A 20,628-nucleotide genomic window follows, 5' to 3' on the forward strand; every position below is an offset into this window, starting at 1 on the left:
AGTGTCATAAAAGGAACTGGACATCAGAGACTACTCCAGCACCATCGGAATTTCGTAAACCACACTAAAATGCTTCATTCCGCTCTAATTGCACATTTCTGTGTCCAGATGGACTCTGAAGTTCCTGATATTCAGCTTTTCATGTGGTTCTCGTGATACAAATTTTCTTGGAGGTCCAGTACTGTATTCTCATATTTGGTTCTTTATTATGGTATAACGCCATTCGTCCCAGAAAATGAAAATTTGCACTTTAAATTGAACGAGGTTGAAAGTAGCCAATAGCGCGGAATGAAACACTTCGTTTCGTTTCAAATAAACTACCTGCCTCAGCGGAAAAAAAAATTAACTGAAGCAAATTTCTCTATAAAACAGACAGAAATAGCTTCATTAAGACATTAATGGTTGATTGCTAATAACGTGGAAATAATATAAAATCAGAAAATTGAAACCACTAACTTATTTTGGTCTTTCATGGTTATGAGAATGTATATTAATTCACTTGATGGCTCCCGGCCACAGAAACCCGTTTTGTTTTCATTTGACGAGGGAGCCGTAAACGAAGACACGGCCACGGGTCACGTGAGGAAGGACCCCCCCACTATAACTCAGCTTGCTCTGCGCATGCGCGAATCTGGCAGCTTGGGCGCGCCAGGAAAATTTTTCCGGGTAGCTTCTGGCTACTTGCTGCTACTGCTCGTACACCAAACAGCCACGCTCCAAGTAGCCAGAAGCGGGAGGAAGGCACTGCTCATACGCGAATTCAGCTCTGCGCATGCGCACGAGCCCGCTGGCAGCTGCTCATATGAACCTTTAAAACTACTGGGTCATCCCCAAAAAACATATATTAGAAAATGAACAATCATCCGACGTGTTTTGATGGATATTACTTACAGATATCGTACACAAACTGGAAAAATGCAATGGGCGTTCCGCTACGTATCCTTTACCATATTTGATTTGTTTTTCCGTATTTGCTACTACTGGCATGGGTTCAAAGACAAATTCGTGCTGCAAACGTCTCAGTGGTAGTTAGCCTACATTGGTAAGCTGCAGTTAATGCGTGAAAAACATTTATACACATTGTCCTCAATGCCTAATACGTGTTATGCTATAAATCACTCTGCCTTTCGACCAATAATTTGTTATCAGTTGGCTTCAATCAATCACGTAAGACTCTAATGTGTAACTTTGACTACGCTGCGGATTATTATGTCACCATAATCCAGATTATTCGCATTCAAACCTTCTTTCTACATTTAATTCTGTTAATGGAAGCTTCATTCAAACAATCTGGATTGGTTTGACGTTCCAAAACAATAGCTGATGGCAAGTCTGTATAAACGCTGTGGCCAACGTGTGACGTCACTTACGTCAACAAGAGTTGTTTACAGGTCTAGGCAGCAGGCAGCGCTGTCACGGTTTCAGCCTTACTAATGACGTCATGAAGCGATTCCTCGGGGCCCGCGAGACGCACGTGGTCCTGCCCTTCTTATATTTTGGTGGTCTGTGATTTGCCCAATGTGATTGGTTATCGTGAGTCACGTGCCCATCTGTCAAAAATTTCCCGCGAAATAATGTTGTGTACAGTAAGAGACTGACTTCACATTACACTGGTAACGTGTAGTATGACAACGGAAACATGGTTGCAGCGATTGCCAGAAAAAGTTGCTGCAAGTTTGGAAAAGTGTAAATTATCCGTTGCTTTTCGCTGATGTACTTTGTAACATTTCTTTCGTATACTCCATAAACGCTGAATTGTTATTGTAGCTGGCTTGAATGAGCCTTCGGCGGTGCTGTTGTGTCCGGAAGTTCAGCTCCACAGACTGGCGAATGTACAGGCTACTGATTGCCGCTACGTATTGTCAGAAGCGGCCCGAAGTGTTGCTTCGGTTGTTTTTCGTTCAGGTAAAAACTAAAAATAAGAAATCTTTGTTAAACTGCTTTACATTTTCCTTGAGTTTTGACACATAATACCTGCGTCAGGTCGAAAAGTGTGGACAGTGTGCCTATTTTCAGGTGTGTCATAGAATACAGACATAGCTTTGCCAACATCAGGCCGCAACGTATGAGGTTACTGCTAGGTATCAGTGCCCTATGTACCGAATTGCCTATAAACTCTTCTTCACAAGGAAGGCCCAGTGATTGGCATGTTTAACTATTCTCAGTTGATTAATATTTAATGTATTACACTTCTTAAGTGCCAGATGATGACGGTCTGCAAATCCAGAAAAACCACACGTATGTTTCATTATGGTAATATGGGCCAACAGTTAAATGAAATTCTCTAAGAATTGGCATACAGTCATGACAGGCATCACTCTTATCATCTGCCTATGGACATGAATTTGCAGAACCAAAATTAGTGTACTAGGCATTTATACTGTTACTATTGATACAAATAATGGCACAAAGTTGGCTCCGTTTCTGTATTTGTCAGTATTGGAGAGATCTGTTAATCCATCATTGGTTGCCCTGGTGGTCTTGGTTTGAATACAGTGTAATGCAGTAACAGAGGAAGTTGGCGTAAAGGTGTTTTAAATACTGCTGCCACCTATCAAAAAGGGAGACAATTAGCTAGCATGGGAGAATCCATATGGTACAACAGCCTTGACGATGTCTCTTCAGTGAAGAAAAGTCTATAGACCTTTTCTTCACAACAGCACAGATTCTCTTTGGAAGATGGCAGGGAGGCAAGGCAAGTCACAAACGTGTTCCACACAACAATGATGGTTTTCTGCTCCGCAAATGTGAAAAATATGTATATTCACCATTCCATTCACATGATAGTTTTCTTCAGTGCTGATAACTAGTTTATCACAGAAAACTGTCTTCTTCCAGATGTTCTTGCAGTGCAAATGTAAATTTTAAACATAGGATTTTGTCAGTATCTGCTAAAGTTTGACGCAGTTATAAGCAATATGGCTTTAACTTTGGGCACCTTTGTAACATGTGCCATAATGTTGTTTGAGGTACATTCAGTTCCCTACTGTCTCTTGCACCTGATTTCTTAGTGCTACAGGAATAAATTGACATTCCCAGTGCTTCACCCTTCATACAAACAAGTTGTGACAACAAATTTAGAGTTGTTGGAGAGAAGGTCTTTCCTGTAGTTTGTTCTTAAATGGGACTGGGCTATGGCGAAGGACTGATGTTGATAATACTTAAGAGTACAGATTGCTTTCTCCTGACCACTAGCTGCCTTTAGTAAATACTGCCAAAATATTGCTATTATTGCCATCTGACAGTAATTTAGGCAATTACAATCAATGCAGAACTAGACTTTTATAATAAGTGTTTCAATTACCTCAAAAGGGGGGTGCGGAGCACAAAAACCCTGAAAATCGGTTGGAATAATCCTGTATCTCATAATACGAATGGCAGTAGGCTCCTGTGTCCAGCTCACTCCAGCTGTGACCAAATGACAGAACACAACTTGTGAAACATGTACTAGACATGAAATTATAATTTAACATCAGAGTAAAAGATGTATCTATTTATTAATCTTTAAACATAAATAATGAGGTGGAGCTGACATCAAGCTGTTACATCGATAAACATGGATTAGTGATAGTTTCTGACATGGTTTGGGTGCTTGTGGCAGGTACCTACTAACTGTGCATTGGGTCTTGGTCACTCCAGAAGGCCTGGCTTCATGGCTCCTGCAATACTGCTATAATCTGTTAAAATGCACAGTTATCTTAGACTCATGCAGCTTCAGTTCAGTGTTAACAGGATAGGCTAAATGGGATATTACGAAAGACCTATCCCATTGCTTCGTTCTACCAATTTCAGTGGACAAATTTTAATAACATTCAGTCTCCAACTTCAAATCAAGGAATTTTCACACCTCCTGACTTAATTGTATTTGTTTAGCAGTTGCAGCAATGTTACTTTGTTGTATTTGCCTCCAGATTATATTCAATATTCATCCATGAGTATATTATGATAGCATTTTTTTTATGGTTTTGTGCACGCATTCCAGTCTGTCATTAGCTTTCATGTGAAGCTGTGTCATGTGCTCCTCCTTAATTTGCAGCAGTTTACTAATCTGCATAAATAAGAGGACATGAAGTTACAGACCTGGTCATTTAACATGAGTGCTCAAAGGAATCCACTAAACTTCAATTAGGCCTACATTATAAGTTAATCAAATTTAAAGGCCGTAAATTCAACTAAATATCTATAAATTACAATTATGAACAACTTAAATTGGAAAGAACACTTAGAAAATGCTGTGAGGAAACCAAAGACTATATTTTATTGGTAGAACACTTAGAAGATGCAACAGATCTACTGTCAACACTACACTTGTCCTCGTCTTTTTGAGTACTGCTGTGCTGTGTGGGATCCTTGCCAGATAGGGTTAATGGAGTTCGAGGAAGTTCAAAGCGCACAATGTTCTGTATTATTGAGAAATTGAGGTGCAAGTGTCACGGACATGATACAGGATGCGCATCATCAAAACAAAGGCGTTTCTTGTTGTGGTGGGATCTTCTCATGAAATTTCAATCACCAACTTTGTCTGAATGCGAAAGTATTTTGTTGACAGCGATCTACTTAAGGAGAAGTGATCCTAGTTACCAAAACAAAATACTAAATGTGTTCTGAAGGCCTTAGCCACCATTTTGGTAGTAATATCTGCCAAGCAGACCAATGTACAGAATGGACAAGCTATGTAGTGGATTTCAGAATAACAGGAGCATGTAGGGCTAATAAAAATTCATACTTAAAAAGACAAGCATGATGAAAAGACTGAACATTCACAGATGTGTAGATGAGGTTTCCATTGAGGAAAAATATTTCTGTTGCAGCTAATGTACACTAGATAGTAATGTCCACAGTTGTAGCCAGAGATCTGAAAGTGTTAAGCATAGCAGTTATTGTCAGTTTTCTTTATATGACTTAACTGACAAAAGGGAGAGACGTTTTCTACTACACATATAATAGCCAGAGTATTCTCTTCTAGTGACTTAAACATTCACATTTATAGTGTTACATAGACAGTGACAACTCAACAAGGAATCAATTATGACTGTGAGGCCTAACAAGAAATATGCATAAATAAATTCTTCATTGGTGAAATGGTGTCGGTAAGCATATAGGTGCAGAAATAAGTCTTCAGCTAGACAAATGTTAACATGAATATCAAACTAGTGAAATATTACTAGGTGCTTGTACTCAAGCATTTCATGCTGTGAAGCAGGTTGCATATGAAAGCAGGTTAAGCTGATCAAGTGTGTGAAGAATTCTGAAGGCTGCATAGTGGAAAGTGTACATTCCAAGATCTCTGCACGCTATGAATGAGGACGACCCAGATCGAAAGATGGAGTACTGCAAGTGGTTTGAAGGCAAGCTTCATGAGGATGAATGGTTTACAGGGATGATTATTTGGTCCGACAAGGTGCAATTCCAACTGATCGGCAACAACTGCATGTACTGTTCTCCTGAAAATCAAGTTCATGTGGAGAAACACATTAATCTGTGTTGGTGTGGTCTGTCATCACGCAGTTTGGTGGCCCATTCATCTTTGAAAGTACCATAACTTGTGAGGTGTATCCTCGTATTCTGCAGTCATAGATTTTATCTGGCACCTGAGAAGTATTTGGAGCTGTACTGAATAAGCTACGAGAAACCGTCAAGGTGTCCTGTGCGGCTATCACACTGGCAGCTGTAGTTCGGTCAACAGTTCAGCATCATCAACATTGGTTGGGGGTACTTTGAACACATAAAATAGCCTCCCCTCCCCCCATGCAAGATTTTTAATAGTATGTCTATTGTTCCTTTAATATGGACTATTAGAGTGTCTACATTTTTCTGGACCCCTCTATACAGGGTGTTACAAAAAGGTACGGCCAAACTTTTAGGAAACATTCCTCACACACAAATAAAGAAAATATGTTATGTGTCCGGAAACGCTTAATTTCCATGTTAGAGCTCATTTTAGTTTCGTCAGTATGTACTGTACTTCCTCGATTCACCGCCAGTTGGCCCAATTGAAGGAAGGTAATGTTGACTTCGGTGCTTGTGTTGACATGCGACTCATTGCTCTACAGTGCTAGCATCAAGCACATCAGTACGTAGCATCAACAGGTTAGTGTTCATCACGAACGTGGTTTTGCAGTCAGTGCAATGTTTACAAATGCGGAGTTGGCAGATGCCCATTTGATGTATGGATTAGCACGGGGCAATAGCCGTGGCACGGTAAGTTTGTATCCAGACAGATTTCCAGAACGAAGGTGTCCCGACAGGAAGACGTTCGAAGCAATTGATCAGCGTCTTAGGGAGCACGGAACATTCCAGCCTATGACTCGTGACTGGGGAAGACCTAGAACGATGAGGACACCTGCAATGGACGAGGCAATTCTTCGTGCAGTTGATGATAACCCTAATGTCAGCGTCACAGAAGTTGCTGCCGCACAAGGTAAACGTTGACCACGTCACTGTATGGAGAGTGCTATGTGAGAACCAGTTGTTTCTGTACCATGTACAGCGTGTGCAGCCACTATCAGCAGCTGATTGGCCTCCACGGGTACACTTCTGCGAATGGTTCATCCAACAATGTGTCAATCCTCATTTCAGTGCAAATGTTCTCTTTACGGATGAGGCTTCATTCCAACGTGATCAAATTGTAAATTTTCACAATCAACATGTGTGGGCTGACAAGAATCCACACGCAATTGTGCAATCACGTCATCAACACAGATTTTCTGTGAACGTTTGGGCAGGCATTGTTGGTGATGTCTTGATTGGGCCCCATGTTCTTCCACCTACGCTCAATGGAGCACGTTATCGTGATTTCATACGGGATACTCTACCTGTGCTGCTAGAACATGTGCCTTTACAAGTACGAAACAACATGTGGTTCATGCCCGATGGAGCTCCTGCACATTCCAGTCGAAGTGTTCTTACGCTTCTCAACAACAGATTCGGTGACCGATGGATTGGTAGAGATGGACCAATTCCATGGCCTCCACACTCTCCTGACCTCAACCCTCTTGACTTTCATTTATGGGGGCATTTGATAGCTCTTGTCTACGCAACCCCGGTACCAAATGTAGAGACTCTTCATGCTCGTATTGTGGACGGCTGTGATACAATATGCCATTCTCCAGGGCTGCATCAGCGCATCAGGGATTCCATGCGACGGAGGGTGGATGCATGTGTCCTCGCTAACGGATGACATTTTGAACATTTCCTGTAACAAAGTGTTTGTAGTCACACTGGTACGTTCTGTTGCTGTGTGTTTCCATTCCATGATTAATGTGATTTGAAGAGAAGTAATGAAATGAGCTCTAACATGGAAAGTAAGCGTTTCCGGACACATGTCCACATAACATATTTTCTTTCGTTGTGTGTGAGGAATGTTTCCTGAAAGTTTGGCCATACCTTTTTGTAACACCCTGTATGTACACCAACTAGCTGGTTCAAGGTACATCAAAAGTTCTGTAGCACAATCTGTTCCTTAAGCGAGAAAAGTGTATGTCATTGAATAAAGTCCCAAAATCAAGCATTTAGAACAAATATATCTTTCAAATACAACAACTGTCATATATGTTATAAACTGAAATGTGGCTCTAAACTTTACAGATCTCTTACTTATGCTGTAATAATGTCCATAAAGAATAAAACAGTACTGGAGTAATCGCACAAGGATCATTCAGTAAGTAATACAACACTTTCTTCCTCAAAGCAGGTCGATTTAAATACTTCATATTGTTCCCCAATTCTTTGGCTATAAAACCCTATTTTTCAGCATACCCCCTTAATGTGAGAGCCTGTATGCTGTCACGATACCATTTTATAGGTCTGCACCTCAGCCAAGCTCTTGATGCATTAATAAGTTCCCCATCATTGCTGTAGTGCTGCCTGCAGAGTCCATCAGTGGGCCAGAGTGATGGAAGTTAGAACATGACGAGATCCGGGCTGTAGGATGGATGAGGAACAATCCTCCAAAATTTTGGGATCTCTTCTTAGGTGCACAGACTTGTGTGTTGCCTTGCGTTATCATCGGAGAAGTGTGTTCACTTTTTTTGTGGCCATGAATATGCTGTAATTGTTTCTTCAGTTTCCTAAGATTCTCACAATAGTCTGGAGTAGAGCTTCCTAAGAATCTCACAGTACAGTCTGGAGTTCATCATTTGTTCATGAGGGAGGACATAAAACAGAATAACCCCTTCAGGGTCCCAGAAACTGTAGCCATGACTTTACCAGCTGAGGGTATGCTTTTAAACTTCTTCTTTGAAGTTGATGTTGCATGGTGCCACTCGTAAGGACTGTCGTTTTGCTTCAGGCTCAAAGTGATGAATCCATGTTTCATTATCTGTGTCAACATTATAAATTGTTTCCCTAAGCCTCATAACGAGCAAGCAGTTTGGCACAGATGTTCCTTCTTTCCCCTCTATGCTCTTCATTTAGGCTTCAAAGAGCCCAGTGGGCAGTGTTTCAGCATTGAGTTGCTTGATTGTTGTTCATTGATCACCTTGCACATTGCAACATTACAGGCTTCACAGCTGTGTGCAACTACCCTGCGTGCGGGAGAACAGACAGATTTTCTTCTCTTTGTTCTGTTAACAAGAGATGCTTCGCTCAGTGACTTGGCATGCTTTTATCTGCTGACTTATCTCCTTAGACATTCTGTAAATGCCTATGAACATTTCTTGGTGATCTGGTTTTTTTGCTGTAAGAAATTCAGTAACTCCTCTTTGCTTGGAATGCATCTCAGTTGTAGGTGCCATTTTGTAGACTGGTTGTAGTAATACCATCTACAGGAAGTTACTGGAAATATGAGATGACGTAGAAATGTTAAAGGATTTCGCAAACAAAATTACAATTTTTGAATCAAAATTGGTTGAGGAAAAACTGTCTCACAAACTTATAGTTAAATGATGCCCTTGAGACTGTAATGTCCTTGGGCTGGGCAGCGTCACATGAGGTAGGTTTTAGTCTACATTAAACCTTTTTACACTCACAATACCCGAGCATTCTGGTGGTTAATAAAATTACAATTACAATTGCAAATGAAGTGACATATCATGTAGGTTTGTGAATTTTGTTGTAATGATGCAAATATATGCTTTGTCCAATAATACTTGCTCTCTCTCTTTTTCATCGTTGCCGTTGTCAGCTGCAGCTTGATTCTGAATATGCATAACTTCTTCCTGCATAGAGTGAGCATTTCAACTCAGCATATAAATGTGTTCCAATGACTAGCATGAAACATGTGTCCACCCAAATTGCACTGAATGGCAGGAGGAAGGTGGGTTTGTAATTGACAGAGCTTTGTTGCTTGTCACTTGGCCTCTTCATGTTTGTAGCGTTCTTCGTCAAACAAGTGGACAGAAGTGGATGTAGTGTTCCTCCACAGTAAGCAGTCCACAACATAGTCTTTCTATCTTTGTATATTTACACCAGTTGTTTTCATTATGTGTTTCAGCTAGTCCTTAAAGCCCTTAGGAGGGACTCCAAGAGGTCTACTGCCAGAGCAGAGTTCACCATAAGATTTGGCAGGGAAGCCTAGTATCACTCGTGCAACAATCAAGCATCTCAGTTGATGAGCAGTAATGGTTCTCCAATGCTGTTTAGATGCACTTTCTCTAGAACTACAGTGTCTGTTACAGTCCTCCCACTTAACGTTCAAGATGTATCTTTTTGTTGGTTAAAGTGCTCATAAACTTCATGATGTCATGGTGATAATGTCCAAGATACACAACTATACAGGAGTCTGGAAAATGGCAACAGCTCTTTACAAAATGAGTTTGGTATGTAACTTTAAGTATTTATTCATGAAGACACTGTGCATTACAACAGAGGGAGCAAATGCAAAGGTGATTTTGGTAGGAACGTATGTGTGGTAGAATTTCACTGCTGGCGCAGTACAAGAATGTTGACAATGAGTGATGGTAACTTTTGGCATTTGTGTTGATTACCAAGGAAGCTTGTTTTCTGATGATGTAGCTGCTTGCCAGAGATGTGCTGTCTGATTTTTGATGGTTGTCATTGCTCTGGCCTCTGTGAATGATGCTGTTCTTCCCAGTTGGACGTGGAGGTCTGGTGTTGGACTGTACTTTGGCCAGTCTGTCTGGAACTCTCACATGAATTGCAGTATGGCATCGGCCTTTTCTGCGATTAGTTTTATGTGGTCTTTGCATTTTAAACCCCTCCGTACACGTACTCCTAGGTATTCCGTGGAAGTAACAGCTTCCAGTGATTGTTCTGCTATCATGTAGTTATACAATGATGGGTCTTTCTGCCTATGCCTATGCAATATGTTCCATTTGTTTATGTTGAGGGTCAATTGCTGCTCCCTACACCAAGTGTTGGTCCTTTGCAGGTCTTCCAAATATTTTGTAGTGTTGCATCTTCACTGTATGAAACATAGTAATCTGCGAAAAAGCCTCATGGACCTTCTGATGCCTATTATGTCATTTATATATACTGTGAAAAGTACTAGACCTATAAGACACCCTTGGGTACATCTGAAGTGACTTCTATGTCTGAAGACTTCTCTCCATTGAAAATGACATGCTGTGTTCTGGTTCCTAGAAGCTCTTCAATCCAGTATCGCAGTTGGTCTGATATTCTGCATTCTTGTATTTTGTTCATTAGATGGCTGTGCAGAAATGTATCAGATGCCTTATGGAAGTCAGGGAACATGACATCTGCTTGGGTACTGGTATCTACAGTCTTCTGAGTCTTGTAGAGTGAGCTGGGTTTCACATGATCGCTGTTTATGGAGCCCATGTTGATTCATACAGAGGTTTTCGGTCTCAAGGAATGTCACAATGTTGTTGTCTTCAGTCCTGAAACTGGTTTGATGGAGCTCTCCATGCTACCCTATCCTGTGCAAGCTTCATCATCTCCCAGTACGTACTGCAACCTACATCCTTCTGAATCTGCTTGGTGTATTCATCTCTTGGTCTCCCTCTACGATTTTTACCCTCCACGCTGCCCTCCAATACTAAATTGGTGATCCCTCGATGTCGCAGAACATGTCCTACCAACCGATCCCTTCTTCTAGTCAAGTGGTGCCAAAAGCTCCTCTTCTCCCAAATTCTGTTCAATACTTCCTCATTAGTTTGTGATCTACCCATGTAATCTTCAGCATTCTTCTGTAGCACCACATTTCGAAAGCTTCTATTCTCTTCTTGTCTAAACTATTTATCGTCCACGTTTCACTTCCATACATGGCTACACTCCATACAAATACTTTCAGAAACGACTTCCTGACACTAAAATCTATACTCGATGTTAACAAATTTTTCTTCTTCAGAAACGCTTTCCTTGCCATTGCCAGTCTACATTTTATATCCTCTCTACTTCGACCATCATCAGTTATTTTGCTCCCCAAATAACAAAACTCCTTTACTACTTTAAGTGTCTCATTTCCTTATCTAATTCCCTCAGCATCACCCGACTTAATTTGACTACATTCCATTATCCTCATTTTGCTTTTGTTGATGTTCATCTTATATCCTCCTTTCAAGACACTGTCCATTCCGTTCAACTGCTCTACCAGGTCCTTTGCTGTCTCTGACAGAATTACAATGTCATCGGTGAACCTCAAAGTTTTTATTTCTTCTCCATGGATTTTAATACCTATTCCGAACTATTCTTTTGTTTACTTTATTGCTTGCTGAATATACAGATTGAATAACATCGGGGAGAGGCTACAACCCTGTCTCACTCCCTTCCTAACCACTGCTTCCCTTTCATGTCCCTCGACTCTTATAACTACCATCTGGTTTCTGTACAAATTGTAAATAGCCTTTCGCTCCCTGTATTTTACCCCTGCCACCTTCAGAATTTGAAAGAGAGTATTCCAGTCAACATTGTCAAAAGCTTTCTCTAAGTCTACAAATGCTAGAAACGTAAGATTGCCTTTCCTTAATCTATTTTCTACGATAACTCGTAGGGTCAGTATTGCCTCAAGTGTTCCAACATTTCTACGGAATCCAAACTGATATTCCCCGAGGTCGGCTTCTACCAATTTTTCCATTCGTCTGTAAGGAATTAGTGTTAGTATTTTGCAGCCGTGGCTTATTAAACTGATAGTTCGGTAATTTTCACATCTGTCAACACTTGGTTTCTTTGGGATTGGAATTATTATATTCTTCTTGAAGTCTGAGGGTATTTCGCCTGTCTCATACATCTTGCTCACCAGATAGTAGAGTTTTGTCACACGATGTGAGCATAAAACATGTTCCAAAATTCTAAAACTGATCTACGTTGTTTTGTGCATCTGTTTGACAACCCTTCTTGAAAACAGGAATAACATGTGGTTTTTTCCTAATTGTCCGGAACACTTTGCTCATCCAGATACCTATAGTACACAGCTGCTAGAAGAGGGGCAAGGACCTTCGCATAATCTATGTGTGAGGGCATGCTGAAAAGTAATGCCTCCAAATTTTGTGTGTGAAAACTCTTATTAAAAGTTTTTACATAACTGAGTCGTAAAGTTTGAGTCTGTTTGTCATTAATCAGTTCTCTGGGCAACTGCTCAAGGCGATATTTGGAAAAGGCATTTAATACAGTTTCAAATGGTTCCCCTGTCCCTACTACCCGTCCTAATACCCAACCTAATACTACAGCATGACTAGTAAATTTATGTGAAATATTATCCAAATTTCCCCTCAAATGTTCTGCCACTACTATTCCTGAGGCAGGAGGTCTTAAAAACTAAAAGATGAGAGAAATTGTAATTTACTCACAAATTAATGTTCTTGCAGCAAAATAATTCAGTTTTGTGACTCACTGTCACTTATTATGCTAGGCTTGTTCAAAATATTGCATCAAAATTACATGTAAGGATCTAGTGAATTTATTCAGATAATTCAGGTCCAGTCCTGAGAATCAATCAACATTCACTGAGTTGCCAAATTTTTCCTGGGTGTAACTGTATCTATGTATTTCTTTTTTAGATAGTGCAGGTGATTTGTGAATATTTGTCTTATTTGTGTAATAAGATTTTTAACAGCATTCGTTACTTAACCATTGGTTTGTGATGGTGCCAGTTCATGTCAAATACATACGAATTACAGTGCAGCACCAGTTTTGTAAAGTAACTAATGGTTAGTATATTTCAGAACAATGGAAACAGGACTGCTGTGAGCTGATTGACTGTAACTTATAGAACCTGTGCAGTGACTGTCATTTCAGTTGCACAGCAAGCAATAATATTAGTTATGCAATTGCCTACAGAATCAATATAATTGCAACAATGAACTCTGTTGCACTATTTGTAGTATTAACACCTCATAAAGTGAGGACTGCGTTCATTATGTCAAATTATTCAGATTGATGCCAAATACAAAAGACATCATTTTCAGATTGAGCTTGAAATGTATTTTGCTAACAGCAGTGCATGATTTAACTGCAAAGTTAGCAATGTTTGTCTTGTCATATAATATGAAAAATGTTATTTACAAATGAGGTGAATAAGACTCATTGAATGTTCAAAAGCAGTACTATAACAGGCTAGATAAAGTATGAAACAAGCTTCTGTTGAGTTGTTTTGCTTGTGCTAATTACTTATTCCATGAAAAATTGCAGCGTCAGTTGACTAGATGACATTATAAAAAATTGTTGCCCGTACACTGGACAAATATAGTTTACATCAGTACTCCAATGTTAAGGTGTCATAGATATGGTGAGAAAGACTATAACACTTGTTTATTGCCACCACAAAAAGGTGACAGCCAGTTGAAGGAAAAAAAAAAAAAAAAATTAAGTCATTGACAGAAAGATGCAAGCATAGGACATTTTGCTGGGATTAACTAGCATAGAATGAGACTGTAATGTGTGTGGGCTACAGGGATGTTGATGCTGTTCACACACTTTTTAGCAGTTCTTCCACAGACAGCAGTTAAGTCTGGACTATAATCTGACTAACTATGGCCATTATATAAAGATATTTGCCCCCCCTGTGGGTCCGAGGATTAGAATAGACCCGAGGTATTCCTGCCTGTCGTAAGAGGCGACTAAAAGGAGTCCCTCCCCCTCAAGGGGGTAGTTAGCGCCTGCGTCCGGAGACGGACGGTTCCACGACCTCTATTTGCGGTCATTTTGCTTTTTCACTTTTCGTTTCTTCCTTCCTTTGGTTGGTTCCTTTCTTTGCTCTTCTCCACCTCACTGTCTTCCTTACTCTTTCCCTTGCCTTCTTCTCCTTGCCTTCTCATTGCCATCTTCTCCTTGCCTTCTCATTGCCATCTTCTCCTTGCCTTCTCTGGTCACCGCCTTGGCGTTTGAGACAGTCTGTCCTCTCTCTCCCTCTCTCTCTCTCTCTCTCTCTCTCTTCTTTTTCCTCTTCTTCCTTCCTCCATGTGCGTGCCTGAAGGCCAACCCACGCGTTCACACGCGTAGCCGGTGACGGGGTAACGCGTAATTCCCCGCCCTGGGTAGACATGTAAGGCACGCACGTACCCCCTGGTAAAGGCCAGGCCCAGGGAGGGGTGATTGCCTGAGCTGATACCTTCTGACCATGCCGATTGGTCCCTCCGTCTGTTTCTCGGGAGGTGTGACCTGAGGTGTAAACATTCACCTAAGGCGGGAGTGCCCTCTGAGAGGGTCCCCACAAGGAAGGAGCGCGCCATCGGAGACACTGGCAATCATGGGGGATTCCTCCGCAATGGATTTCACTCCATCTCTCTCGACTTCTGCCCAAAAACGGAAACTTGACCAGCCACCAGTGACAAAAGTACTACCGCCTGCCCCACAGTTCCTCGTCGTTTCTCGCTCTGAGGACGGAAAGGATTTTTCCTCTGTCAACCCTTTCGTTATCCAGAAGGGCGTAGATGCCATAGCCGGATCTGTCAAATCTTGTACCAGGTTGCGTAACGGTACCTTATTACTAGAAACTGAGAGCGCCTTTCAGGCACAAAAACTGCTTCAGGCCACACTCCTGTACACGTTCCCTGTCCGGGTGGAGGCTCACCGAACTTTGAATTCGTCTCGTGGTGTGGTCTATACTAGCTCCCTCGACAGATTGACTGACGAGGAGATTCAATCTTTCCTCGCTGAGCAGGGCGTGACGGCTGTCCTTAGGGTCATGAAAAAGGTCAACAATGACCTTGTACCGACCCGGACACTTTTCTTGACCTTTGATAGTGTTAAGCTGCCATCGCGCATCAAGGCGGGCTACGAGGTTATTTCTGTTCGCCCCTATGTCCCGACACCTACGCGCTGCTACCAGTGTCAGCATTTCAATCACACTCGACAGTCTTGTTCCAATGCGGCTAAATGTGTCACTTGTGGCAGGGATACCCATGAGGGTGACTGTCCACCTCTGTCTCCTCGTCGTGTGAACTGTCAGGGTGACCATGCCGCATCCTCACGCGACTGTCCCGTCTATAAGGAAGAACGCTGTATCCAAGAAATTCGGGTCAAAGAGAAGGTGTCCACCTCGGCTGCTCACAAGCTATTGGCTAGTAGGAAGCCCACGCTGCTCCCAGCGGGGAAATACAGTACTGTCCTCGCCTCTCCTCAGACTACCAGGGAGGTGGCAACCCAGACATGCGATCTGACCTTCAGCACCACGGTCGTCCGTTCGGCCAGTGCTAAGATCGCGCGGTCGACGTCTCCTCTTCCTCCCATCACCCCACAGACACCAGCCCCTTCATCAGCTTCTGCTAAGACGAAGACCCAGAAGTCAGATGCACGGGCCTTCAAGAAGGAACTGTCCCGTGCAGACTTCCTACGTACTTCGACCGGTACTTCCACCAAACGACCTTCCAAAAAGGCTCATAGAAAGCACAGTTCTCCTTCTCCGCCACGGCGCATTTCTTCTCCTGCGCCACCCAGCGGTTGCCGCCTCATGCTGTCATCCGTTTCGCCTGGCCGCACCGCTGGTAGCCGAACATCTGGCCGTTCACCGGCGGAGGAAGCTCCCCCTCCCGGCCATCTTACCAAGATGGCCGATGAACCTATAGACCCAATGGACGATGACTGTCCGCCTACTGATAGCGGCGGCAGTGCTCGCTCGAAGCCGGGCCCTCAGCGGCCTTCGAGGTGACCCCTTCTTTCATCTTCCTTTTCTTCTTACGATGGCACTTATTCACTGGAATATTCACAGCATTCGCTCCAACCAAGAGGACTTGAAGTTGCTGCTCCGCTTGCACCGTCCGCTCGTTGTAGCCCTCCAGGAAACGAAGCTACGCCCATGCGATCAAATTGCCTTGGCTCACTACACCTCTGTGCGTTTTGACCTACCCCCTGTGGTAGGTATTCCGGCTCATGGAGGGGTTATGTTGCTGGTCCGGGATGATATTTACTACGATCCCATCACATTGCACACCGGCCTGCAGGCAGTTGCCATCCGCATTACTCTCCCCACTTTTACATTTTCCATTTGTACCGTCTACACTCCATCGTCATCTGCCGTTACCAGGGCAGACATGATGCAGCTTATTGCTCAGCTACCTGCCCCATTTTTGTTAACTGGAGACTTCAATGCCCACCATCCCCTTTGGGGCTCTCCGGCACCCTGCCCGAGGGGCTCCCTGTTAGCAGACCTTTTCAACCAGCTCAATCTTGTCTGCCTCAATACTGGCGCCCCTACTTTTCTTTCGGACACATCTCACACCTATTCCCATTTAGACCTCTCTATATGTACTACCCAACTTGCACGCCGGTTTGAGTGGTATGCACTTTCTGATACATATTCGAGCGACCACTTCCCGTGTGTTATCCATCTCCTGCAGCATACCCCCTCCCCGTGCTCATCTAGTTGGAACATCTCCAAAGCAGACTGGGGGCTCTTCTCTTCCAGGGCGACCTTTCAGGATCAAACCTTCACAAGCTGCGATCGTCAGGTCGCACACCTCACGGAAGTCATTCTCACTGCTGCTGAATATTCCATCCCTCACCCTACTTCTTCTCCACGTCGCGTACTGGTCCCCTGGTGGACCGCAGCATGTAGAGACGCTTTACGTGCTCGTCGACGTGCTTTACGCACCTTTAAACGCCACCCTACAGTGGCGAATTGTATCACTTATAAACGATTACGTGCACAGTGTCGTCGTATTATTAAAGAAAGCAAGAAAGCCAGCTGGGCTGCTTTCACAAGCACCTTCAACAGTTTTACTCCTTCTTCTGTTGTCTGGGGTAGCCTGCGCCGGCTATCTGGCACTAAGGTCCACTCACCAGTTTCTGGCTTGATGGTCGCGAATGACGTCCTTGTGGCCCCGAAGGATGTCTCCAATGCCTTTGGCCGCTTTTTCGCAGAGGTTTCGAGCTCCGCTCATTACCACCCTGCCCTCCTCCCCCGCAAACAGGCAGAGGAGGCTAGAGGCTAGGCCACCTAACTTCCGCTCCTCGAATCGTGAAAGTTATAATGCCCCATTCACCATGCGGGAACTCGAAAACGCACTTGCCCGGTCACGGTCCTCCGCTCCAGGGCCTGATTCTATTCATATTCAGATGCTGAAGAACCTTTCTCCTGCGGGTAAAGGTTTTCTTCTTCGTACTTACAATCGCATCTGGACTGAGGGACATGTTCCCGCATGCTGGCGTGAGTCTATTGTTGTCCCGATTCCTAAACCGGGGAAGGACAAGCACTTGCCTTCCAGTTATCGACCCATCTCGCTTACCAGCTGTGTCTGTAAAGTGATGGAGCGAATGGTTAACTCTCGTTTGGTTTGGCTGCTCGAGTCTCGACGCCTATTTACCAATGTACAATGTGGATTTCGTAGGCGCCGCTCTGCTGTTGACCATCTGGTTACCTTGTCGACCTTCATTATGAATAACTTCTTGCGGAAGCGCCCGACCGCGGCTGTGTTCTTTGATTTGGAGAAGGCTTACGACACCTGTTGGAGGGCGGGCATTCTCCGCACCATGCATACATGGGGTCTTTGCGGTCGCCTCCCTCTTTTTATTCGTTCCTTTTTAATGGATCGACAGTTCAGGGTACGTGTGGGTTCTGTCCTGTCAGACACCTTTCACCAGGAGAATGGGGTGCCACAGGGCTCAGTTTTGAGCGTCGCTCTCTTCGCCATAGCGATCAATCCAATAATGGATTGCCTCCCAGCTGATGTATCAGGCTCCCTTATCGTGGACGATTTTACCATCTATTGCGGCGTACACGTGTCCTGGAGCGCTGTCTTCAGCATTCTCTTGACCGTCTTTACTCCTGGAGTGTCGCCAATGGCTTCCGTTTTTCTGCCGAGAAGACGGTCTGTATTAACTTCTGGCGCTACAAAGAGTTTCTCCCACCGTCCTTATGACTCGGTCCCATTGCTCTCCCATTCGTGGAGACAACAAAATTTTTAGGTCTTACATTTGACAGGAACCTTAGCTGGTCTCCACATGTGTCATATTTGGCTGCCCGTTGTACTCGTTCTTTAAATGTCCTCCGTGTTCTCAGTGGTATGTCGTGGGGAGCGGATCGAACCGTCCTACTTCGTCTATATCGGTCGATCGTCCGCTCCAAGCTGGATTATGGGAGCTTCGTATACTCCTCTGCACGGCCATCCATCTTACGCCGCCTCAACTCCATACAACATCGGGGTTTACGACTTGCGATCGGAGCGTTTTATACTAGTCCCTTAGAGAGTCGTCATGCTGACGCTGGCGAATTGCCACTCACCTACCGGCGCGATATACTGCTTTGTCGGTATGCCTGTCGGCTACTGTCAATGCCCGACCACCCGTCTTATCGTTCATTTTTTGAAGACTCTCTCGACCGTCAATACGGGTTGTATGTCTCTGCCCTGCTACCCCCTGGAGTTCGCTTCCGTCGCCTCCTTCTAACACCTTAATTTTTCACTCCCTGCAACCTTTTGAGTGGGCGAGGGCCACACGCCACCTTGGCTCCAGGCTCAGGTTCGCGTTCACCTTGACTTCAGCTCGCTCCCAAAAGAGGTTACCCCCGGTTCGGTCTACCACTCCCGTTTTGTCGAACTTCGTTCGAAGTTCATTAATATGTCCTTCATTTATACAGATGGCTCAAAGACCAATGACGGGGTCGGGTGTTCCTTTATTGTCGGGGCACAAAGTTTCAAATACCGGCTCCATGGCCATTGTTCGGTCTTCACAGCTGAGCTCTTTGCCCTCTACCAGGCTGTTCTTTACATCTGCCGCCACCGACATTCTGCTTATGTCATCTGCTCCGATTCCCTGAGCTCCATCCAGAGCCTCAGTGATCCGTATCCGGTTCACCCTTTCGTGCACCGGATCCAACGCTCTCTTCAGCAGCTGGTGGACGTCGGTTCTCCGGTTAGCTTTATGTGGGTTCCTGGCCATGTCGGTATCCCTGGGAACGAAGCTGCAGATGCCGCGGCCAAGGCTGCGGTCCTCCAGCCTCGGACAGCTTCTTGTTGTGTCCCTTCATCGGATTGTAGCAGGGTAATTTGTCAGCGCATTTTATCTCTGTGGCATGCCGATTGGGCTGCACTTACGGACAACAAGCTTCAGGCCTTGGAACCTCTTCCCGCGGCTTGGACGTCCTCCTCCCGCCCTTCTCGGCGGGAGGAGGTCGTTTTGGCCCGGTTACGCATTGGACACTGCCGGTTCAGCCATCGCCATCTGCTGACGGCTGCGCCGGCGCCGTTGACGGCTGCGCCGGCGCCGTTCTGCCCATGTGGGCAATTGCTGACGGTCCGCCACATTTTAACGTCCTGTCCGGATTTTAACACACTGCGTCTTGATCTTGGCCTGCCATGTACTCTAGATGCCATTTTAGCGGATGACCCACGAGCAGCTGCTCGCGTTCTTTGTTTTATCAATTTGACAAACCTCTCTAAGGACATTTGATTATGCTGTTTTTTTAATCCTATGCCTGTCAGTCTGTCTTTTATCGTGTTTTCCCTTTTAGTTGTTGTTTTAAACTTGTGCCTCGCGGTGCATTCTTAACGTAGTCTGGGCGCTAATGACCATTGAAGTTGTGCGCCCTAAAACAAAAAAAAAAAAAATAAAAAAAAAGAAAAAAAAATAAAAATAATAATTTGCAGTTTGCGACGCATTGCTTAGAAAATCGGCATCATGCTGAACCTATTGTTATTTGATGTTCTTTGTCTGAAGCTTACTGCGATTTCAAAAACTCTTCAGCATGGACACTTTTCATTTTTATGACAAAGCATCACAAAGGCTTATATTGTAATCATTATGAATATATGGTATTTGTCATTCTTTAAGTGTTTGTAGACTGATTGACAGTTTTGCTTAAAAATGACTAATTCTAGACATTACTGTTCTTTCAGGTTTTGATGACACACACTTGTTCTTTCATATTAGCAGAAGCTGGAATTGAACTTGCACTTAACACATTCATTTGTTTCATTTACTTTACAACTTTTTATAGTTTCCTCACATAGCAGACTTTCATGATTTGGAACATTGTTGTGTGTAGCGTACAAAGTCTCTCTGTGGATGTTCATGTTTAGCAGTAAATACTGTGTTGTTGACTTTTCGTTTGTGGTCCTGTGTTTTGGGAATGGTGCCATTTTCTAAATCTATAATGATCAAAAGACACATTGTTCACTCATACTATTGACCGTAAACTACTGGAGATGATCCAGAAGTGTGAAGCTTCTCTGGTAAATGAGTCATTGAGTACACTTACTGATATATGACGCTTACTTTGCACTTTGCGCATGTATTACTCGTAACTACACTCTAGTCCATAAACCAAGTTACAGA

General features: G+C 43.6%; 1 protein-coding gene across 2 annotated transcripts in view; it reads left to right on the forward strand.

Annotated features, from left to right (window-relative positions):
- Nucleotides 1–1,422: 1,422 nt before the first annotated feature.
- Nucleotides 1,423–20,628, forward strand: part of LOC124776368 (DNA repair protein XRCC3-like) — a 117,687-nt gene continuing 98,481 nt past the window's right edge. Inside the window, exons 1-2 of one of the 2 annotated variants that reach the window (XM_047251322.1) lie at nucleotides 1,423–1,686; nucleotides 1,768–1,905. In XM_047251322.1, the coding sequence (XP_047107278.1) occupies nucleotides 1,626–1,686; nucleotides 1,768–1,905 (199 nt within the window). In that variant the 5' untranslated portion in view covers nucleotides 1,423–1,625. The remainder of the gene's footprint in view (nucleotides 1,687–1,767; nucleotides 1,906–20,628) is intronic. The other variant, XM_047251321.1, reaches the window with a different exon arrangement.

This window comes from Schistocerca piceifrons, chromosome 2 (assembly GCF_021461385.2).
Source record: "Schistocerca piceifrons isolate TAMUIC-IGC-003096 chromosome 2, iqSchPice1.1, whole genome shotgun sequence".
Lineage (NCBI taxonomy): Eukaryota > Metazoa > Arthropoda > Insecta > Orthoptera > Acrididae > Schistocerca > Schistocerca piceifrons.